The 24,881-nt window shown below is 39.1% G+C and overlaps 1 protein-coding gene across 2 annotated transcripts in view; it reads left to right on the plus strand.

Annotated features, from left to right (window-relative positions):
- The window catches only part of BABAM2 (BRISC and BRCA1 A complex member 2), a 406,860-nt gene that overhangs the window by 40,282 nt on the left and 341,697 nt on the right, over positions 1–24,881 (plus strand). For both annotated transcript variants that reach the window (XM_066266796.1, XM_066266797.1), the window contains exon 3: positions 4,232–4,308. In XM_066266796.1, coding sequence (XP_066122893.1) covers positions 4,232–4,308 — 77 coding nt within the window. The remainder of the gene's footprint in view (positions 1–4,231; positions 4,309–24,881) is intronic.

Consider the following 24,881-nt stretch of genomic DNA (forward strand, 5'->3'; position numbering starts at 1 on the left):
GACAGACAGACTCCTGCATGTGCATGACCGGGATCCACCTAGTATGCCCACTAGGGGGCAATGCTCTGCCCATCTGGGGCATTGCTCTGCTGTGGCTGGAGCCATTCCAGTGCCTGAGGTGGAGGCCATGGAGCCATCCTCAGTGCCCGGGCCAACTTTGCCCCAATGGAGCCTTGGCTGCGGGAGGGGAAGAGAGAGAGAGAGAGGAAGGAGAGGGGGAAGGGTGGAGAAGCAAATGGGCCGTCTGTGTGCCCTGACCGGGAATGGAACCCGTGACTTCCACACACCGGGCCAATACTCTACTTCTGAGCCAACTGGCCAGGGCTCTAGTTTAATCTTAAAAGAACGTTTAGGTAACATGACATTGGCTTGTTTCCCATAAGCCTATTTATCCTAGGTAATATGGAAGATATAGCTTAACAGAGACTCTAAATAATTTGCTCAGTGTTCTGTTGGAGGAGAAGCTGAGTGCTCTGTAGGAGAAAGAGACCTGCTGGTGGCTTAGCCTTTCCTCTGTTGCCTTGACTAGTTCAGCTCTTGGTAATTTGTAATTCTTCTCAGCAAAACAGAAACCTTGCAGTTAACTGGAGATTAACTTGGTTATGCTTTTTGGAGTGTATTACCTCATCCCCATCCTCATTCCGAGTGATTTTACCAACAACATGCAGCACTCTCCCTAAAGTAAGTTTTGGTGAAGTTTGGCTAGTTCACCTATTAATCTGGCTCTCTTTCCATATAAGATTTGATTATCATTTTGTACTTGACATCAGCGCTTTTCAACTGGTGTGCTATTAGAATTTTTAAAACATGCAATATCTGACTATTTAGTCAGGGACAATGACCTCTTTTTCTTTTTCTTTTTTTTTCTGAAGCTGGAAACGGGGAGAGACAGTCTGACAGACTCCCGCATGCGCCCGACCTGGATCCACCCGGCACGCCCACCAGAGGGTGACGCTCTGCCCACCAGGGGGCGATGTTCTGCCCATCCTGGGCGTAGCTCTGCCTCTACCAGAGCCACTCTAACGCCTGGGGCAGAGGCCAAGGAGCCATCCCCAGCGCCCGGGCCATCTTTGCTCCAATGGAGCCTTGGCTGCGGGAGGGGAAGAGAGAGACAGAGAGGAAGAAGGGGTGGGGGTGGAGAAGCAAATGGGCGCTTCTCCTATGTGCCCTGGCCGGGAATCGAACCTGGGTCCCCGCACGCCAGGCCGACGCTCTACCGCTGAGCCAACCGGCCAGGGACCTCTTTTTCTTTCAGATTGTCAAATAAAAAAAGAATTACAACAGCCAACACAACGATAGCCATATAGTGTGAATAAATTATCTATTTTGTCACATCAGCAAAAAGTATATTTTTTGGTGTGCTGCAGAATTTTAGTAATTAGTTAATGGGCTATGCAATGAAAAAGGTTGAAAACCTCTGCTTTACACTTTGATTTCCCTTCTCCCTCAACTTACCTCTCTCCTGATCACCTTATTGAGTGAATCTGTCTCCATTGCCTCTGCTGCTCCCCTAGTCTAAGTATCCATCATCTTTCTCGCCTGAAATGGACTCCTATCTGATCTCCCGATATCTGTCTTTATAGTCCTAGTCCCTTTTCCCATATAGTAAACAGAGTGATCCTTTAAAAGCAAAGAATCAGATATTATTCTTCTTAAAACCCTTCTTTGCACTTGGAATAAAGCCTGAACTAATTGCCGCTATGTACAAGACTGTAATTCTGTCCCTTGCGTACTCCTTGTCCTAATTGTTTGCTCCTTTCCCTCATTCACTCTGCTGGCACTGCCTTGCCCAGGCAGATCAAGATTGCTTCCCGCAAATATATCGAACTCGATTCTGCCATCCTTTGCACCAGCTGTTTCCTCTGCCTGGAATGTTCTTCCCTAGAACACTGTCGGCCACTCTGGGTAACTCAGGTTTTGGATTTCACCTGCTCCAGAGGTTTCTTCTCCCAATCGTCCAGTGTAATGTAGCTCCTGATTTATTACAGCATGTTTTATTTTCTTTGTAACATTAGCACTCTTAAGCCATTTTATATATTTGTCTCTTGTGTGTGTTTCTTTCTTCCCTTGCCAGAATTTAAGTCACATGAAATTGTAGATCTTGCCTGTCTTATCCACCCTGTATTCCTGACACTTAGAAGAATGCTCAGTACTTCTTATCAAAGTGAAAAATTCAGTGAATGAATCACTGAGAGGGAAATATGTCCTTTTCACAGCCTGAGGTGGCTGGAACCAGATGTTCAAATAGTAAGTAGGAAGGTGAAGGTCACAGCACAAAACACTTTCCTGGTCCTGGTTAAAGCCCAGAGCAAGTCATATAAAGTGTGGCCCAACAGCGAAAGTAACAGCTCAGAAACTAATCTTACATTGAAGAAGAATGACTTATTCCAACAAACTACAATCAGATTAATCCTGAGGATTTCCTGTATTATTAATAACTTCAGAGATAGATAATTTGATCTTCAAGCCCAAAGGCACTTGATTATGAATGTTGTTTTATTTAAATTATTTTAAAGCATCACTGGTTGAATATATAAGAAAATTCTTAGTGTTTCTTGTAGGGTCATTTCTGTCATTAGATTATTCTTTTATATTTTGTAATGCTATAATTTATGCATTTTCAAATAACTACTGTGCTATATGCTAGAAAGAGTACAACATAAAGGAAACATTTTCTTAGTAAAATTTGCCCAGCAGAATTTTTTTTATTGAAAGGAAAGGAGAACGTGTTCTCAAAGCCTGTGAAAAATTAAAATATGATAGATGCAATTACTAATGCAATTTTCTTGTGTAGTTTATAAACAGCTGTGTTGTGTTTTTTTTTGGTCCATAAAGATAAACAACCAACCTGGTGATTTATATTAATTCCATCTAATGTTTCTGTCTGATTCTTTTCTCTTTTACATTCAAATCATTTTGTCAAAAGTAATAGTCAATCTAAGAAGTCTAAGTTAGATTTTTTTAGAGCCAGCATTTCTCAAATTTATTTTCAAATGACTTTACCCTTCACAGTAGGCATCTAAGGTAGATATATATATTTATTCCAACAATACTTCCTATGAATGGAAGTATTGTTGGAATAAATATATGTATCTAGCATGTTTTGGAATTATGAAAGAAAATTAGCCTTCTTGCTTGGCTTTATAATTTGAATACCTCACTTTTTAAAAACTAAATGAAGATAATTTCCTCAATCTTCATATACTATTAATATCTTATTAATTAACTGATACTGCTATTATACGGTTGAAGGTATGACTTGTAATATTTTGAAAGATATCTCATGAAGTAAATCTGTAAAAGAACAAAGGACATTACAGTCATTCCTTGCCATATCGCAGTTCACTTTTCGTGGTCTCATTGTATTTTAAACTGTATATATCTAATTTTGTATTGTGGATTTTTTGCTATATTGCAGGATTTTGCAGAACAAAGATATTTTTATATATTATTTTGATTATTTTTGTGGTAAAATAAGCATTTTCTAGCCAAAAAAATTGAAAACAAGATAAGTGTATATTGAGAAATTGAAAAAAATGAAAATATATATAAATTATAAAATATAAAGTTGCTACTTCGTGGATATTCACCCGGGGATCTGGAAGCTAACCCCCGTGAAAGATAAGGGACCACTGTATAGAATTTGAGAACAAACAGATTTTAAAAAATACCAATGGTTGAGACCTGGGTGACTAACTCATGGTCCTTTGAAATTCGCATTGTATCCGAACCTGAGTGCGGGCATTGTGCTCTCCTGCACACGTATGTTGTGGGGCACACACATCTAGAGGAAGCGCTTTACAGTCAGGGAAGGAGAGAAAACCATCTGGTGCCAGAAAAAGGCCTAAAGTGGGCTCTTTGAGAACTGAGTGAAAGCTAGAGTCCATCTTTAAAATACAACCATAAAATCACTCTTGTTTTATAGTTCTTGGCATCAAACACTACAGACCTCTTTTGGATGATATACCTGTTTTAAAAGAGGATTATGCTACTTTGAGAGGAATAGTTGAAGCAGTGTGTTTGTTGTTAGAGGCATGTAAATTTTTTTGCGACATAGAGGAATTATTTGTTTTAGGGTGCATCTTACTGTCTTGGCCTCAATGGCCACTCTGGGCTTTTCTTTTGTTCTATAAGCTGTTTTAGTCTTTTATTTATTTGTTTTTAAAATTTACTTTATTAAATATCTTAAATATGTAGGGTTTAAAAAAATCTTTTTCTTTTTTTTTAAAAGCTGCACATCATTGACTCCTGGACCCAACTGTGACCGATTTAAACTGCACATACCATATGCTGGAGAGACATTAAAATGTAAGTAAATGATCACTATTTTCCTAAAAATGTAGATTACAGAAATCGTTTTAGTGGTTAGTTCTTCTGTGATGGTCCATATACTTAAATAATATGTTTATGCTTCTGTTTCTTGACCTATCACTGTTAAGTATTATCTTTTGACTTCCTGCTCTGATTCAGGAGGCATCAGCCTATTTTCATTGCACCCTTTATTCTCTCTCCTCCTCCTCTTTGATATAATTATATCACCACTACTGGTTCCTGTGTTGGTTACCCTGTAGCTTTAAAACATTTTCTTAATGGATCATTTTAAGCATTGTGTTGTACAGTTCAACGAACAGCCCGTAAAAATTCTTTGTAAGTGCCTGGCACTGTGTTCACACTGTTATTTCTTAAGCATAGTTCTACGTGATGACGATGAACACTTTAGTATGCTATTACGATATTTAGTTTCCCATAACCATAGTGTCTTTTGGCTCCCAACTTTATAAGATGAAGATATTAGCTCCTGCCCGCCCTTCCATTCCTCTTCTTTTACCTCCCAGGTTTTGTTTTCTATTATTTTCTTTTTGCATAGTCAAGATTGATAACTTACTATCTATTCTAAATCTGTAATTGTCTTCTGGTCTTTGTCTAAATTCTTGAATGATTGCTCTACAAGTCTACTCCTGCACAGTTATCACTGTGAGATTTAGTTCATTATTCTCTTGGATTTGACCTTGTTTTATAGAATATATGTATTAAGAAATTTGTTTTCTCCAGAATTACATCTTGGTAAACAGGTGTTTATCTTATTGCAACATAGTCTCAAATAACTTCCTCAGATTCCATTTCTCCCTCCACCCTCCATCTTTCCTGTAGCTCTTCTGTTAATTTTTTATTAACAGTCATTATTAGGTATCTTAATATCTAAGAGCTCTTTCTTGCTCTTGCTGTCTGTGTCTCTTTCACAATATCTTGTTCTTGTTCTATGAATATAGAAGATAAAAAAGATATAGTTTTTTGTTCTTTTAAATTTTCTTCTGTTTTCTGAATTATCTTCATGTATCCCAGGGATTATATTTTTGTTTATCATCTTTCCCCCGCTGTTGTTCTGTAGGCTTTCTTCAAATAAAAGACGCTTTTGATTGGCCATTTATATTTAAGGCAGGCAATGAAACTCTGATTGGAACTCTGTGTAGGCTGGGCTTACTGAGTGTGTGGGTTAATGGTGGGCTAGCAGTTAGTGTGAGCAACTCCTGTGTATCATATTTTAGGGTTTAACTGTTGTAGCTCTCCCTTAAATAATTTGTTCTATTTCTTCTTTTCTTTTTTTTAAATTTAAGTGATAGGAGGGGAGACAGACTCCTGCATGAGCCCTGACCGGGATCCACCTTTTGACCCCCGTCTGGGGCTAACGCTCTATCCATCTGGGGCCATGCTTGCAACCGAGCTATTTTTAGTTCTTGAGGTGGAGGTTTCACAGAACCATCCTCAGCACCCAGGGCCAATGTGCTCAAATCAGTTGAGCCATGGGGGAAAGAGAGAGAAAGAAAAAGAGAAAAAGAGGAGGGGAAGAGAAGCAAATGGTCACTTCTCCTTTGTGCCCTGACTGGGAATTGAACCTGGGACTTTCACATGTCGAGTCAATGCTCTACCACTGAACAAACTGGCCAGGGCCTTCTTCTATTTCTTTAGAAAATCCCCTGTATTTTCTGGGGTTACACATCTGGCCACCATGACATTTTTTGGGGGGTGAGTATTATAAACAAAAAAAAAGAGTTCTATGGAAAGTAATCTCATAGGTTGATCTAATCATAAATAATCATAAATTCCTAATTGAGTAGGTTATGGTAGATAGTAATGCGCTAGGCTAATAACTTTTTTATTTTATTTATTTATTTTTAATTTTTTTTTCTTAAGTGAGAAGTGGAGAGGCAGAGAGACAGACTCCCACTTGCGCCCCAACTAGGATTCTCCCGGCAAGCCTCCTATGGGGCAACGCTTTGCCCATCTGGGCTGTTGCTCCATTGTTCAGCAACCGAACTATTTTAGAACCTGAGGCGAGGCCATGGAGCCATCCTCAGTGCCCAGGGCCAACTTGCTCCACCTGAGCCATGGCTGCGGGAGGTGAAGAGAGAGATAAAGAGAGAAGGGGGGGGGGATGGAGAAGCAGATGGTCAGATGGTCCCTTCTCCTGTGTGCCCTGACCGAGAATCAAACCAGAGACATCACACGCCGGGCTGATGCTCTACCACTGAGCCAACTGGCCAGGGTCTATTTAATTTATTTTAAAAAATTTTATAATTATAGTTGACATACAGTCTTTTATATCAGTTTCAGGTGTATAGAATAGTGGTTAGAGATTTATATAATTTATGAAGTGATTCATTTCCCCCCACCCCCACAAGTCTAGTACCCACCTAGTACTATATATATAGTTATTACAACATTATTGACTATTTTCCCTATGCTGTTCTTTACATTCTTGTGACTTTTTTGTAACTACCAATTTATATTTCTTAATCCCGTAACCGTTATCACTCAACTTCCCAACCCACTCTCCTCTGGCAACCATCAGTCTGTTCTATGTATCTATGAGCTTGATTCTATTTTATTTATTTATTTTGTTCTTTAGATTTCACATATAAGTGAAATCACATGGTATTTGTCTTTCATACCACCTCTTCTTTATCCAATCGTTCATTCCTGGGCACATAGGTTGCTTTCATATATTGGCTTTTGTAAATAATGCTGTTTCCATGTGTACTTGAAAAGAATGTATATTTTGTTGCTTTGGGGTGAAATGCTTTAAAAATATCAAATTAATCTGGTCTAAAGCATCATTTATGCCTGTTACTTCTTTAGTGTAAGGTTTCACGCCAGCCTGTCAATTGTTCTTGTGCATCTAGGTTAGCACACCTTTGAAATACCTCTAAGGGAGCATCAACATTCAAAAGAGCATATAACCTTGTTAACTATACCATAATCCAATCCCCTCCTTGCTTTCTTCAATCTTCTATAGGTCCTTTCCTTAATTTGAAATGCATAAAAGGTGCTTCAAAACTATCATTTTGCAGGAACATTTGGAATTTTGCTCCCTGGCTGGCATATGTTGGCAGTTTGGCTCAAAGAAACTCTTATAAAAATTCTCTACAGGTATGGCTGTTTCTTATATCGATAGTAAATAGCTTATTTCCTGTGGGTTTTTTTTTTTTTGTATTTTTCTGAAGTGAGAAGCAGAGAGGCAGACAGACTCCCATATGTGCCCAACCAGGATCCACCTGGCATGCCCACCAGGGGGCAATGCTCTGCCCATCTGGGGCATTGTTCAGTTCCAGCTGGACCCATTCTAGTGCCTGAGGCCAAGGCCAGGGAGCCATCCTCAGCAACTGGGCCAACTTTGCTCCAGTGGAGCCTTGGCTGTGGGAGGGGAAGAGAGAGACAGAGAGAAAGGAGAGAGGGGAGGGTGGAGAGGCAGATGGGCGCCTCTCCTATGTGCCCTGGCTGGGAATCGAACCTGGGACTTCCACACTCCGGGCTAACACTCTGTCACTGAGCCAGCTGGTCAGGTGTGCTCTTGTGGTGTTTTTAATTATAAATCTCCCAGATCTTAGCTCCATGTCTCATTCTTGCCTCTTCTGACACCGAATGGCTGTAAGTTTTTATGGATTTACCAGCGCAGATGGCTTCCTCCTCATCAGTAGCCTCTCCTTCATGTTATTGCAGCCAGCGCTTTCTCTGCCCTGTCTCATCAAGTACTACTCTTCCATCTGCATTCTGCCTTCTAGGAATTTGTTCAAATATCTCATCTGCCAGTTGCCACTCTTCTCTTCTATTGTTTTGGTCTTTTTATCTTGCTGTTTCTTCATTATCATTTAATGGGAGGGAGGGTTTTGCATTGATCATAGTATACAACTTTGAAGTTTCTCATTAAATCCCACTGAAAACTTATGGTGTGAGGTTTAAATGATAATTTTAACCAAGGCTTAATCAAACTATTTGGTGCTTATGGTAATTTTATTTTATAACTTTAAACACTAAGTTGGAGATGGAGATTGTTTTGTTTATTAAATTATATCTTCAATTCCTAGGATAGCAGATATTCAATTAAGTATTTGTTGAAGAAATAAAATGAATTCATGCATAAACTACTTTTTCTTGGTGTTCATATTTTTGCTGGTTGAAGTAAAGTGTTTCAGAGGATGTGACATTCTATTAGTTGTATCAGTCTTTGGCCATCAGAAATTCAGTTTTTAGAAGTTATTTATTACATAAGAAATTTATAATTGGAACATTGCTCTTAACAGTTTAGAAAACAGGAAGGATGTACAGTATCTGGCAGATTTAGAGTCTTATCAATTTGTCTTTATATTTTACTCTACTTCCTCAAAGCACATTAGTAAAAATAGCATTAACCAAATTTCATTTTTCAGAATATTTAATATTTTAGAAAACAGTTCTATAAATGTTTCATCTGTGAATAAAGGAAATTTTGTACAATTAATGCAAAGGAGGGAATATTTCTACCCAGGAATTCCTAAATTGATTCCTATAAGAATTACCCACATTCAGAATGAAATAATTGAAATAAAACGACCAGAGGATTGCAGTACATTTGGAATGTTATTGTTTCCTCAGCTCTTTCAATGTAAAGAGACAAAACTCTTCAGTGTTGGGACAGTGAACAAGTTACCAATTTGTGTAAGATTCTTATGGAAAATGTCAAAGGAGATCTGAATTTAAGAGAAGTCCCTGAATTTCGTGATTGAAGAAGAGACAACTGGTACTTACTTAAAGAGGATTGGAAAAGTGAATCTTCAGTATTCAAGGTTGACTTAAATAAAATATATGTTAAGGTCTAGGATGATGCCAGCAATGTGAGTGAAAATTTACCAATTATAGCAAAATTCACAGGTGCAGATCAGTGAACTTCATATAAATGCATATTTGTAAAATTAGCCATCCTAATCATGATCTACAGCACTGCATTCTTGAAGAAATTGTGTTTTTGTGTACCTTATTTAAATAGGGCAGGGAATGGGCTATTTTGCTCATATTTTATTTCTAATCTCTGGTGTATTGCCTGGCTTTCTGAGGGGCTCCATAGGTGTTTGTGAAACGAATGAACCATGTTCATTCTTTGGATCTGGCAATGATGAGATTTGATGAGGCAGTGACAGAACTTTGAAGTATTCTCAATTGTACAGTTGTTCAGTGACACTTAAGTAACTATAAAGAGAGATTATTGAAATATTGTATGTTATATCAAGCAAGTCTGTGAATGGTAATAAAGCAAATGGTTTGCTAACATTGGTTTCAAATTTGAAATCATCTTTTGTTTAAAATTTCAGTTTTTCATAATAACAATTTACTTTAATCAGGAACTGTTTAGTTATAAGAAAACCATTGGAACAAACAAATTAAAGAGGATATTTGTTTGTTATTGTAAGAAATTAAATGAATTCCATGGGGCCCAAGGGCGAGAAGTGTAGCCCCTCTTCACAGGCAATGGAACCAAGGACTCCAGAAAGATCATAGACATCATAGCAGCTAGTCAGCCTCTGTATCCTTGTTTGTCTGTGTCTTCCTCCTGCATCATATGTTATTGTCACTGTATTAACTTTACTCTTTTTCCCTTCAGATTTCTGTTTTTCTTCACATAGAGTAGTAATGGCTTCCTGAGCTCCTAAAGTGGTGACTCAGTTCAAGGCCATAAGAGATTGTGGTCTTGGAATCTAAATTCATGGGAGAGAGGGTCTGATTGACAGCTTGAACTGGGTGTCTACCGATGATCCAGTCTAATTTAGCCAAGAGTTCCTGTATCATCAGCCTGGTTACTAGAGGCCAGTTTAGCACAAGGTTGGCATGGACTTCCAAATGAAACTATAGACATTTTCCACTTTAACACTAGAAGCAATAGCATTGTTTATCATTTGAGAGGAATGATGAATATTTCAAAGCCATTGTGACAGAGTGAAGAAGTCATGCCAAAAAATTATCTCCAAAGATTTTGAAGTTGAATATTCCAGAGGAAAAGCCTCCATTTAGAGGAAAAACTGAAAAAAAAAAAGAAAAGAAAAGATTGATTTGAGTAATGCATTCTCCCCCATGTTCTCAGAGGAGCAGTATAAAATTACTATTCATTTCTGAGGCTTCAATAATACATCACCGAATTTTTTTTTTTTTCATTTTTCATTTTTCTGAACCTGGAAACAGGGAAAGACAGTCAGACAGACTCCCACATGCGCCCTACCGGGATCCACCCGGCACGCCCACCAGGGACGACGCTCTGTCCACCAGGGGGCAATGATCTGCCCATCCTGGGCGTCGCCATGTCGCGACCAGAGCCACTCTAGCGCCTGAGGCAGAGGCCACAGAGCCATCCCCAGCGCCCGGGCCATCTTTGCTCCAATGGAGCCTTGGCTGCGGGAGGGGAAGAGAGAGGCAGAGAGGAAAGTGCGGCAGAGGGGTGGAGAAGCAGATGGGCGCTTCTCCTGTGTGCCCTGGCCGGGAATCGAACCCGGGTCCTCCGCACGCTAGGCCGACGCTCTACCGCTGAGCCAACCGGCCAGGGCTGGATTTATATTTTTATCTTTTGGAGAATGAGCACAACAAAATGAAACCAACCTTCGAACTGCTATTTAAATGGAACATACCATTTAATTAAACAGTGGTCACCCATATACAGATATTTTTATAGACATTGCATTTAGTGTTCTAGAACTTCTGCTTTACTGAATCTTGAAGTCAATTTCATTTTCATCCTGTCTCAAGTGTTTTGGCTGCTGCTGTGTGTGTGTGCGCGTGTATGCGTACATGCTTTAACACAGTGCTTCTTGCATCTCGTGTCTATTAGATGGTACTTTGTCTTAGTCAGTCAGCATGGTAACTCAGAATGCGCTTTGTCCTCTGAATACTTACTTCTGCAGCACTGAGAAGAGACATTCAAGGGCTTGACACTGATGGTTGTTAATATTAACCAAACTGAGCACCTTAAGGCCCCAGTGGGGGAGTTTGGTGCTCCAGCTGAAAGAGATTAAAATTCTATTGTCATTCTCACCAATAAGAAATTTGTACTTTGTTTGGTGTATTATTTTACCTTTTATTTTGAACTTTGGCAAATAGGTACAAAAGCTGGCTGCTGTGGCTATAGCTGGTGGCAATTTCCTTGGGATGACAATGTTATTTTATGAAAAATTCCTTGTTGTATTGTTTAAAATAAATAATCTGTTTGGAAAATGTTAACCAAGTAATCATTTTGCTTTAACCCTTTGTCCCTTGCCTTTTGTAATGTAGTGACTGAATCCCTTAGTCTAGTGTTTAAGGTTGTCACAGTCTGCTGTTTCAGCCTCTCAGTCCCCCTCCCCCCCATTAGATCTCAGTTGACAACAGTCCAGGTCACACAGTGATTTGCAAATTGTACCCTGCGTTTTCTTTTTCTTATTTTGTTCTTCTTGCTTTGGCTTTAGTAATAAAACAGCTCGTTTAGTTTTGTCACTTTTGGTTCTTCATCTGCACTCACAAATCTGCTGCTCTGATGGACGCGCGTCCTGGGCGGCTCTCGGGCTGGCACTCTTCGGGTCTCCTCGGTCACCTGCACAGAGAGTAGAGTTGACCATTTTTACTATGACTTCTAACAGTTGAGCTAAGTAAAAAGTTGGACTCTATGTCAGCGACTTAGTATTTTGCATCATGCTGGGAGGCATTATAATTTTCCTTGGTAGCATAGTACATTTTACTTTATTTTTATCTTTTCAAATGATTCATATACTTAAAGATTATTATTTAGCATTCAAGGTCTTTTTAGAGGCTAATTAGGGAGGCAGGTCACCTTTGATTTCATGAATGTTTTAAAAAAAACCTTGTTGTGAAAGGCAAGTAAGAAGTGCTAATTTTCTGGATTAGACATTTTCTCTCCCTTAGATTTTGAGGATTCCTTTGTTCTGGTATTTCAGAATTTTTTATTTTCTTGAAATTCATAGAATGTTTGAAAAAAATTTTAAGGATAGCAAATAATATTAGCTTATATTTGTAAAGTCAGCTTAGTTATAGCTAAATATATATAAATAAATAAATCTGGCTTTGATGCTGATTATAGTTTATTAAAATATGACTGATAAATTGCTAAACTAAGTTCCTGAGCATTTCTTTTATAAAGTTAGGTTTATTTATGTATATTATCTTATTTAATCATATAGTAATTTGGAGATATAGATTTATATCCCACTTTTTAATACTAACTTTATTGAGGTATAATTTACATATAATAATATGAACCTATTTTAGGTGTGTAGTTACATAAATTTTGGTGGTTATAAACACCTATAATTACTATACCACAGTAAAAATACATAACATTTTCATCCCCCAAAGATATATAGAAGGCTTCCTTCCCTCCATAAGTTAGTCTTTTGTCACCATCTACCCTCCCTCTCAGAGCTTTTATTGTCTGAAATTATGAAACAATTTTTCCTGTTTGAGAATTTTATATAAATGGAATCAAATGCTATGCAGTTTTTGTGTGGGGCTTCTTTTATTCAGCATGATGTTTTTGAGATTCATCCATATTATTTTTTGTATCAGTACTTTTTATTGCTGACTAGTATAACATTGTGTGGATAAACCACAGACTTCATTCTTTTATTAAAGGACATTTGAGTTGTTTCCAGCTTTTGACTGTTATGAATAAAGCTCCTATTACATTTTATATGTCTTTTTGTGAAGATATGTTTTAATTTTATTGGGTAAATACCTAGGAGTGGTTTTGCTGTGTTGTAAGCTAAGTGTATGTTTAACTTTATAAGTCATTGCTAAACTGTTTTCCAAAGTGGTTGTACTATTTTACATTCCTACTAGCAATTTATGAGCAGTCTGGTTACTCCATATTCTTGCCAACTTTTGGTATTGTTGGTCTTTTAAATTGTATCCATTCTAGTGAGTATATAGTGGTATCTCATTATGGTTTTAACTTTTCATTTTTATGTGCTTATTGGCTATTCATGTATCTTTTGTTGTGAAGTGTCTGTTCAAATCTTTTGCTCAATGTTTTGGTTAGATTGCTGGTCTTCTGTTGAGTTATGTGTTCTTTATATAGTCTAGAAAAAAGTTGTTTGTAAGTTTGTCAGTATTTTCCCACTCTTTCTTCCCTTTTCATTTTCTTTTCTTTTGTGTGTGTGTGTGTGGCAGAGACAGAGAGTCAGAGAGAGGGACAGATATGGACAGACAGACAGGAAGGGAGAGAGATGAAAAACATCAATTCTTCGTTGCGGTTCCTTAGTTGTTCATTGATTGATTTCTCATATGTCCCTTTATCAGGGGACTAAAACAGACTGAGTGACCCCTTGCTTGAGCCAGCAACCTTGGGCTCAAGCGGGTGAGCCTTGCTCAAACCCAATGAGCCCGCACTTAAGCTGGTGACCTCGGGGTCTCGAACCTGAGTCCTCCATGTCCCAGTCCAACGCTCTATCCACTGCGCCACCGCCTGGTCAGGCCTTTCTCGTTTTCTTCATGGTGTCTTTCCAGGAGCAGAAGTTTTTAATACTGAAGTCCATTTTAACATTTTTTTCTTTTATTGTTTATGTATCTGGCTTCTTATTTAAGAAATATTTGCCTACTTGAAGGTCTTAATAATTTTCTGTGAGGAAGTTTATATTTTTACCTTTGTTATTTTGGTCTATGATCCATTTTGAGTTAATTTAGACCATGTTATATTAATCATTTAAGTGTGGGTCCATTTCTGAACTTTACATTGTATTCCACTGATGTCTATCTTTACATGAATACAATCCTATCTTGATTGAGCATTTTAGTAAGTCTTTAAATCAGGCAGTGTAAGTCTTACAACTTCTTTTTCAAAGTTGTTTTGGCCCACTAAGTTTTTTGTATTCCCATAGACATTTTAGAATCAGCTTTGTCAAACATCTACAAAAATCCTGCTAGGATTGCATTAAATCTGGAGGTTAATTTGTGGAGAATTCACATCTTTTTTTTTTTTTTTTTTTTTTTGGTGGAGAGAATTCACATCTTAACATTGAGTTTTCCAGTAGATTGAAATGATAACCTCTTTATTTATTTAGGCCTTCTTTAATTTCTTTCAGTATCTTATAGTTTTTAGTGAACAGCTCTTGTACAAATTTTATAAAATTTACCTCTAGATATTTCAATGCTAATTTATAATATAAAATTTTTTGAACTTTCTTTTTCTGACTTTTTTTTTTTTTGATAATCTATGAAATATATTTGATTTTGGTTATATTGACCTTGTATGCTGCTATGTCCTTAAATTAACTTATTTGTTCTAGTAACTTTTTTTGTAGATTTGTTAGGTATTTTCTTTAAAAACAATCATAACAGGCTCTGGCCAGTTTGCTCAGTGGATAAAACGTGGGCCTCATGCACCAAGGTCACAGGTTCGATCTCGGGTCAGGGCATGTTTGAGAAATCAGTGAGTGTATAACTAAATGGAACAATTGAGTGGAACAAGTTGATGCTTCTCTTTCTCTCTCCCTCGCTTCTCAAATCAATGGAAAAATTGAAAACAATTATATCACTTGTGGAAAGATAGTTTTGCCTCTTCCTGTTCATTCTGTATGATTTATATTTCTTATTTGTGATTTATTGTAGTGAATGGGCCCTCCTAAAGTGTTGAGTTAGAAGTAATGAGATCAGACATCTTGCCTTACTTTTAATCATAAGAGGAAGGTGTTTAGTCTCTCATTATTAAGTACACTTGTCAAGTTCAGGTGTCCTTTACCAGTATGAAAAAGTTCCCATCAATTTTAATTGGCTGAGAGTTTTTATTATGAAATGAATGTTAATATGTTAAATGCTTTTTCTTTATTGGGATGATCATGGGCTTTACCCTTTTTTCTGTTAATATGGTGAGTAAACTGATTTTCAAATGTTGAGCCAATATTTTATTTCTGGGATTATCCCCACTTGATCATTATATATAATACTCATGTATTGCAGGATTTGATTGACATGTTTTAAAGGATGTTTGCGTCTATATTTGATGTTGTAATTCTGTACTTTTCTTGTAATTCTTTACTTGGTTTTAGTATCAGAGTAATGCTGACCTCATAAAATGAGTTAGGAAGTGTTTAGTCCTCTTTTGTTTTCTGAATTTGTGAAGCATTGATTTTATTCACTTCTTAAATGTTTGGTAGAGTTTACTAGTGAAGCCATCTAGGCCTGTAGATTGTGTCTGTGTGAGTGTGTGGAAACGTTTTCTTTTATTTTAAATTGATTGACTTTAGAGAGACGGGGCAGGGGGGAGAGAGAGAGAGCAAAAGAGAAAGAGAGCAAAGGCCCTGGCCAGTTGGTTCAGTGATAGAGTGTCAGCCTGGAGTGGGGAAGTCCTGGGTTTGATTCTCAGTCAGGGCACACAGGAGAAGCACCCATCTGCTTTTCCACCCTTCCCCCTCTCTTTTCTCTCTAGCTCTCTCTTCCCCTCCCGCAGCCAATGCTCTACTGGAGCAAAGTTGGCCTGGGTGCTGAGGATGGCTCATGGCCTCCACCTCAGGCGCTAGAATGGCTCTGATTGCAGCGGAGCAATGCCTCAGAGGGGCAGAGCATTGCCCCCTGGTGGGCGTGCCAGGTGGATCCCGGTTGAGCGCATGCAGGAGTCTGTTTGTCTGCCTCTCCACTGCTTCTCACTTTGGGGGAAAAAATAAAAAAAATTTAAAAAAAGAGAAAGAGAGCAAAAGAGAGAGAGAGAGAGAAAGAGAGAAGCGTTCATCTGTTGTTATACTTAGTGTGCATTCATGGGTTGCTTCCCATATATACCCAGACCAGGGATTAAGCCCACAACCTTTGTGTTTTGGCATGATGCTCTAACTGACTGAGCTAACCAGCTAGGGCCTGTGGAAAGTTTTTTTTTTAATTGCAAATGCAGTTTAACAGATGTAGGCTAACAGGTTATTTAATTATTTGTATTTTTATTATGTTTTTTGAGAGAGAGAGAGATGAGAAGCATCACCTCATAGTTGCAATACTTTAGTTGTTTATTGATTGCTTATATGTGCCTTGACTGTGTCTCCAGCTGAGCCAGTGACCCCTTGCTCAAGCCGGGTACCTTGGGCTCAAGCCAGTGACCTTTGGGCTCAAACTCCAGTGATCCATTCTGATGATCCCATGATCAAGCCAGCGACCCCACACTCAAGCTGGTGAGCCTGTGGTCAAGCCAGATGAGTCCGCGCTCAAGCTGGTGACCTTGAAGTTTTGAACCTGGGGCCTCAGGTCGATGCCCTGTCTACTGTGCCACCACTGGTCAGGCTTAACTTTTATATATTGATTCTTAATAAATCTATACTTTTATATGTGTTCATTTATGTGGTAGATATGACATTTGTTTCTATTGAAATTAAAAAGTGAAACTTCTGATATATATAACTAGCCCACTAATTCTTTAGAGCACCGTTGTTTTAATACTGTGCCCAGGCTGCTATTAAATCTCTAATTTGTTGAAATTCTTCTTTACATTTCCAGAGTTGGGCAAAATAATCATCTTTGATTCTTCTGCCAGTTCTCTATCAGCATATAAAAAAGAAAACCAGAAGTGGCGCGAGCCTTCACATTTCCCCTTTGATACCATTCTCAATATATCATTAGTGACAACCCCACCAAAAAATAAATCCTTGTTTTTCTTCTGTCTTTGGCTGCAGGCTAGGTTGTAAAAGGAAGGGAACAAAATGTTTTAGTAGGATCATCTTTAATGATGGGGAATTAAAGCTATTAGAAAAATAAACAACCAAAAAATACAGCAAAATAGAAAAGTAGATGGTAGAGGATTTCAGAAGTTTCAGGGAGTTTTGTGGATATAGAATTTCAGGTGAAGACCAGATACATCTAACTTGGGGGAATGAGGGGACAAGGGAAGAGAGAGATGATTGGGAATACAGTTAGCTTGAAGATTTAACAGAAAGGATTAAAAAAGTTTTTATGGACTCTGAATAAATATTATGTTTTCCCCTTCCTTGGGCCTTAGAAGTTAGAATCTTTTCATAGTGCTGTCATTCTGTATGGTAACCCTGTTTGATAGTGGAGCTGTGAGCCTAAGAGGATGTGGTTGCATTCAGTGTCTAGAAAAGTTACAACTCCTCTCTAGTTAGTTCTTCCTTTGTACTTAAGCCTAAACCTTTCCATCTGGAGAAGTGCCAATTTGCCACTAAATTTAAATAAATAAGAACATTTCTCATCAATAGGGGTGGCAAATTTAGCCCCTCTTTAGAGCACTGAGCAATTTATGACCATATGTTAAATACCATAAAACAGCTTTAAAGACTTGGTCCCTGGCCATTGCCAGATTGCTCCGTAGAAGTACAGCAGCGCTGTGAGGGACTGGGAATGTTTCCTCCGGCCCTCAGAGGCCTCAGCAACTCACTGATGTCACAGCCAAAGAGGCCTGTTTTCAAACATTCCCTTTATAAAGGTGAAATACTAAAAGATTCCATTTTGGCATTTGGGTGCAAAGAAGGCAAGACTTCTTTTTGATTTTTAAGGGTCAAAATTAGTATGGAAAGTGTTGTGTGGGAGAATGAGTAAGTTGGCAGCAGTGAGTCCAGAAGGCAAGTCTAGGAATAGGTAATAGATATCCTACTCATTCTTTTTCTTGGAGCATGAACTGGATTTTTATAAGGCATAAGTAAGCCAAATATCACATGTTTCTCAATTGTTTTCCTTTTGCCAATTTTTATGGAATGGATATTAATATTAAAAACAATTATTAAAGTTTCATCCTATCGGGCTGCCAATAATAATGGTTTCTTTCCTTCCAGAAGTATTACTCATTATTTGGTGAACTCCAAATATTAGTGTTTCTTCTTACCATCATCATGGCCTGTGAATCATTTATGGCATTCAGTGGTACCATGGCTGAGAGAATGAAGGTGGATGCCAGCAAACATGTGATTTTTGGTCAAATAATACTTGCAGGGCCTGAGATGGACTTTTAACACATGAAGAAACCACTGGTTCAGGCAGGATGCAGTGTTACCAAATAGGAATAGGCACCAGAAATCTTTGTACGACATTTTCCTGACTCTGCTCTGAAGGATAACTCTTCCTACAAAGGAAGATGATGAAATTTGGCTGTCAGAGGTCCAGGATTCCTCGCCTTCTTGCATGTGTAAGTGCCAGCCCGAGGGCTGGTTTCCTGTCAGTTCCTGTGTGGTTTGCACTACATCCTCTTTGCAACAGATCAGTGTTTTAGGCCATCTATCATGACTGCTGTCCTGTGAATTCTTGGCAATTTGATCTCAGTTTGCAGAAGGCAGCTGGTATACTTCTCTAGGAAGTGCAGCTGCAAAGCTCCTGCCTCCCTCTTCCTAAGGCCAGGAAGTTCACTATTGTTATTCATCGCTGCTTTCTTCCTTTGAAAGAACAAAAATCTTCAAACTTTGGCAAATTCAAAAAGTGCTGGGTAGCAATTTGAGATTACCCTTTCCATTTTGTTGATCTTTAGGGCAAAAACTTAAGTGATTTTTGACATCATTTGAAATCTTGTCTGTTTTTCCCATAATACGTATATGTGCATTAGTGGAAGGCCTCTTTCCCCACTCTTGCAAATGAAGTTGTGCTTAAGTCATTAGTCACATTAAGATGTTTTATTTTGGGCTTTGGTTTTCAAGAATAGTCTAATTACTTAGGCCATGCTATTGCCCAGTTATTTTTTCTCTGTTTCTTTCCCTTAACAGTAGAATTTTTCTATTCCTGTTCCAACTTCCATTAAGACTCACTTTGGATATGACTTTAGTAATTGCATTGGATTTCCAAACTATGGAACATAGAGATATTTAAAGCACATTTCTTCACAATTTAATGTTAAGATAAATGTATCATTTGAGTTGATCCAATTTATCATGCCATAATGGGTGAACTATATTGTGGAATTTAGGGAAGTGAACAATCTTCCGCCTGTCTTATAACTCAGAAGTCTCATGTTGGCAATCTGATTTTATTTATGAAGAATAGGAATTACCTGCAGCCTAGTTCTTCTAAGAGAAGAACCTGTTTCTAAAGAGAAGACAGACTCATGCATGAGTTCAATAGTATTCTTAATAGTCCATCATGGCACAGAGCATTTCTACTTCTAATTCTTCTTTTCATCTTTATAAAAACTTAATCATCTGTAAGGTTCAGGGACATTGTTAGTATAGCCCTTGGCTTATTTTGTATTCTGGTTCTTAAGATAAATGAAGGGAAAAGAATAAATTGTGTTGCTTTACAGAAAAGAAAGTGAACTTTCTGCAGGTAAAGTTTATGTCAGTTGTATGGATATCAGGCAGTATCATCATAGAAAAAGCCCAAATCCTGATAGCACTAAGGATAGCATGAAGGAAGAAATTTTGGATTAAGAAAATGGGAGAATTTGATATTGTATGGCTAGTAGTGACCACCATCATGGTCATGCACATGCAGGTTCCTATTAGATTTGGGCAGACTGTAAAGAAACAGTGGAGGCCCTGGCCGGTTGGCTCAGCGGTAGAGCGTCGGCCTAGCGTGCGGAGGACCCGGGTTCGATTCCCGGCCAGGGCACATAGGAGAAGCGCCCGTTTGCTTCTCCACCCCTCCGTGGCGCTTTCCTCTCTGTCTCTCTCTTCCCCTCCCGCAGCCAAGGCTCCATTGGAGCAAAGATGGCCCGGGCGCTGGGCATGGCTCTGTGGCCTCTGCCTCAGGCGCTAGAGTGGCTCTGGTCGCAATATGGCGACGCCCAGGATGGGCAGAGCATCGCCCCCTGGGGGGCAGAGCACCGCCCCTGGTGGGCGTGCCGGGTGGATCCCGGTCGGGCGCATGCGGGAGTCTGTCTGACTGTCTCTCCCTGTTTCCAGCTTCAGAAAAATGAAAAAATGAAAAAAAAAAAAAAAGAAACAGTGGAGCCAAAAAATGGTGGGCCATTTCTTTATTCAAGTCTCGTACTGGCCAACAAGCAAACACATAGAGAAAAGCACTTCCTTTTCACTCAACGCTCACAAAGCTACTGACACATTCTCTAGTTCCACAACCAGGAGAATCTTCTCCGGTTTTTCCTAGAGTCAAAGCCCTAGCAGTCCCAAAGCCCCTCACTCTGGTTCCCTATCTGCCCACATGGCTTCTTACTCTTCAAAACTGTCTTCTCTTTCTTTCCCTGCCATCTTGGCTTCTTCTCTCCTTTAGCACTCTGTTAAGCCTAATCTGGAGGGACCCGAAACATTGAAGACATGAACAAAGTCCGTCGATTACACACCAAAGCTTTATTGTCTAGCTTGGCCAAGTGGCGGCAACTCTGACAGAAGTCTGAGGGAGAGCGCGCTGGCCCTTTGTTTTACTTAGTTTTTATAGTTTTGTAAGTGGGAAGTACAGAAGCAAAAATTGCAATTAGGAGCCCTTTACCACTATTGGTTATAGTCATATGTCCTTTAACATGATAGGACCATGTTCAATTTGCAAGCCATACATCATTTTGGAGAAAACAAAATTTATAAGTCAACACAATGGTAGAAAGATGTCTCTTTACATATTAAAGGCATTCCTATATTTTCTAGTGTTCATCCGCCAGCTCTCTGTCCAGAGTCACACGTATTAACCACATGCATTCACATAGGAGAGGTTGTTCTGTGGGGACAAATGCCCGCAAATGGCTCATTACTATAAGAAAAGGTTTATTTTGGCTTTTCTCTCCCTGCACCTGGCTAGCCATTCACCCCTTTCCCCACAGGTGTGGTGGAATGTCTGGGGATCCATGTTTTCCTTCCCTTTACATTTACAATACAATGCCAAGGGCCATCGTGGTTATGCCAATCACACAGTACAGAGACTATTCTCACAATTTCTCTGCACACCTTAACCCAAATTAATAAAATGTTCTTCAAGCCTCTTAAAATATTAATATTAATTCTGTAGTTTTTGGTACCTTACAATACCTGTGAGTGAAGTGGCGTAGTGGCTGCTCACTCTGCCTTCTCTCTGCTCTCACTCTGCAAAAATGGCTTCCTTCCTCTTCTCCTCTCCTTTTAAAACTTTCCTGGTACCAAAACCTCTCCTCCAGCAAACATTAGCATAACAATGCCCTTCCCAAGCAGGAAGGTAATTTTCAATTTCACAAGTGACATACCTGATGCTGCCCAGTGCCATTTTTAACAATAAAAGTGAGCAAACTCAAAAAATACAAATTTTACAAACTCACTACCCTACAGATATACAGATTATTTATACCAGACCAAATCTGTAGTTCCTGAAATACTTTATTGCTACACTCTAGGGGTAGGAGCTCAATGATCTTTAATGTCTATGTGACTCACATAATAGTTGATCAGGAAATGTTTGTTTATTAAATGAATGAAACCAGGGCTGTAGGGCCAGTGGCCACCGCCATGGTGGCCATGCACATGCAGGTTCTCATTGGATTCAGGCAGATGGTAAAGAAACAGTGGAGCCAAAGAATGGTGGGCCATTCCTTTATTAAAGTCTCGCACTGGCTGGTGAGAAACATACAGGGAAAAAACACTTCCCTCTTCATTCATTCAGAGCTCACAAAGCTACTGACCCATTATCCGGTTCCACAACCAGGAGAATCTTCTCCAGTTCCTCCTAGAATCAACGGCCTCCCCAGTCCCAAAACCTCTCACCTCTGGTTCCCCATCTGCACTCACTCTGCCAACATGGCTTCTTTCTCTGCAAGACTGGTTTCTCTCTCTTTCCCTCCCATCTTGGCTTCTTTTTCCTCTTTTCCTCCTTCCTCTCCTTTTCAAAACTTTTCTGGCAGGAAAACCTCTCCTCCAGCACACATTAGCATAACAGTGGCCCTTCCCAAGGAGGAAGGTAATTTGCAATTTCACAGATCACAAATCTGGTGCTGTCCAGTGTCACTTTTTAACACTAAAAGTGAGCAAACTCAAAAAACACAAATTTTACAAACTCATTTGCCCAACAAAGGCACTAAAAGATTATGTCTTAGATGAAAGGTCTTAATTGGAAGAATATTAATTTGGGGGACCTTTAGGTGGGACAAATGGGTATCTAAAGATTTGAGAAAAAGCAGCATAATCTCTGCATTGAAGAAACGGATAGCAACTATGAAAGGTTATATAGCTCTGTCTGGTTTACAGGTATATTTAGAAGAACCTAGAAAAGTTTTGTAAAAGTAGCTTGCCAACACTTAGGCTAGAATAGGACTAATTTTATTTTGTAAAGAACAACTGTTAATAGGTTGATCTTTTATTATAGAATGCTGAGTATAGTACATTGAGAATAAAAAAACAAATTGAATTTATCCCAGGAGTATCAGGGCCTTTGATTCTGTCCTTGGGATGGATCTAATAAGCAGATCATGAAATGATTAGTTAGACATAAAATGTGTTGCTTGACAGTATGCCTAGAGTCTGTCGTGATTAAAGAGTGAGTGCTGCTTAATTTTGAAATAAGACAATTTTAATATAGAGCAACTTACAAAATTGTTTCTTCTCCAGTTAACTTTATTGCTCTTATCTTCTTCTTTCTCCTTTTTCTGTATTTCTTTTCTTTAAGGATTTTATATATTCATTTTAGAGAGGGGAGAGAGAAAGAGAGAGAAGAGGGAGGAACAGGAAGCATGAACTCCCGTATGTGCCTTGACCAGGCAAGCCCAGGGTTTCAAACCTGTGACCTCTGCGTTCCAGATGAACATTTCATCCACTGCACCACCACAGGTCAGGTCAGGCCCTTTTTGTGTTTTTCTAAGTGTAATTTCACTACACTTGGGTAAGACAAGTTCCAGCCAGTCATACTCAAACATCAGATTTTTTTACCTACTCTGGCAGGGTTGACCATCTCCTCTAGAAAGGAAAGAAAGAATCCACAAATCACAGAGCACCTTCGCCTGATCATTATCCACTCATTATTGAGCACCTACGCAGTCCAAATTCGGAAGCACAGTATTAGAGGGCCTCCATTTTTCGGCACTGTCATAACCTTTGCAACATTCTCTTCTCTTTACCCCCTTTTCTACTAAACCTGGTTGCTTTAACAGACTATTTTCATTTTCAACTCTATCTGGTGCTCTCCCTTTGAATGTCGTGTTTCTACACTGTTTTCAATCTAAGGTATATATAATTTGCTTTAAACTCCTTAAATTTTGCTAATTCTTTTACCCTTGCCTATAATTACCTTCTTATATTTCTTTGTTTACCTAAGCCTACTATGGAAAACACTAAGAGAAGACATTTTTAAAAAAGAATTGATTAGACTGAGCCTGATTTTTAGACCGAAAGGAAGTAGTCAGTGAAGTAGGAGACTGTGGCAGATTGTCCATAGATGGCCACAACAGTATCTCATGTCTCACATGTTCTTCTATATACTGTGTCTGATCTCACCACTCCTCCTTTAAGAGATAGAGTAAATTTTCTCCCCTTATATCTGGGTGGATTTGTGACTACTTTTACCAATACAATATGATGAAAATAATGTGTGATTTATGAGGCTGGGTCATAAGTGGCAACATAGCTTCTGTCCTATTAGCAGTAACACTTGTGCTTGGAGCCCTGAGCCACTGCATATGAAGTCTGACTGCTTAGAGGTTGCTCTACTGTCAGGTAGCCAAACCACATGAACAGGCTGCATGTTGGCACTGCTGTCGGCAGTTCTTATCTTGGCATTATCCCAGGCCAGGCACCAGACATGTGAGAGGAACTATATTGGACCTTTTAAACTAGCCTATATACCAGCTGTATACCTCTGAGAGGTCTCTGTCAACACTGTCAGGAGCAAAGGAATCACCCACCTACATTCTGCCCATATTTCTAACCCACAGAAACTGTGAGCATAATAAAATGGTTGTTTTAAGCCTCTGAGCTTGGGGTAGTTAGTTAGTAGTGTTAGTAACTAGAACGGAGACCCTGAAGAGTAGGAGTGGAACAAGAGCCTGTAAGAGGGTGGAAGGGATGGGACTAGGAGCAGAGATACAGAGGTTAAGTCTCCGTCTCTGGAGGGAGGAGGAAAAGGCCAAAGGTTGGGAAAAAATGGGAGAAAGTGTGGGTAATTCACTATTTAAATATATGTATTTATTTATGTTTATGTTTGGATAAAGCTGGAGTTGAAGTCACCTCCCAAGAGGCAGAAGGTCTAGAGAGGGCCTGGCTCCTTGATCGAGGGTATTGAAGACAATACAGATTATTGGCCTTCAGCTCTTTGCCTTTTAAGAAAGACTTATGTGAGGAAAGACAGAGACTTGGCATTTTATCATTATGGTCTGCTTTCCTCCAGAGAGGTTTGTGTATAGTAAGTACTGTGAGCATGAAGTACCTGAGCCCTTGAGAGCAGGGGTCGGGAACCTATGGCTCATGAGCCAGATGTGGCTCTTTTGATGGCTGCATCTGGCTCGCAGACAAATCTTTAATAAAATAAATAATAACATTAAAAATATAAAACGTTCTCATATATTACAATCCATTCATTTCCTACCGCTCATGTTCATGGTTGCGGGTGGCTAGAGCCAATCACAGCTGTCCTCTGGGACAACACCAAATTTTTATTGGATAATGCGTAACATACATGGATCATTGTATGGCTCTCACGGAATTACATTTTAAAGTATGTGGGGTTCATGGCTCTTTCAGCCAAAAAGGTTCCCGACCCCTGCCTTCAGAGGCTCAAGA

Source organism: Saccopteryx bilineata, chromosome 3 (assembly GCF_036850765.1).
Source record: "Saccopteryx bilineata isolate mSacBil1 chromosome 3, mSacBil1_pri_phased_curated, whole genome shotgun sequence".
Lineage (NCBI taxonomy): Eukaryota > Metazoa > Chordata > Mammalia > Chiroptera > Emballonuridae > Saccopteryx > Saccopteryx bilineata.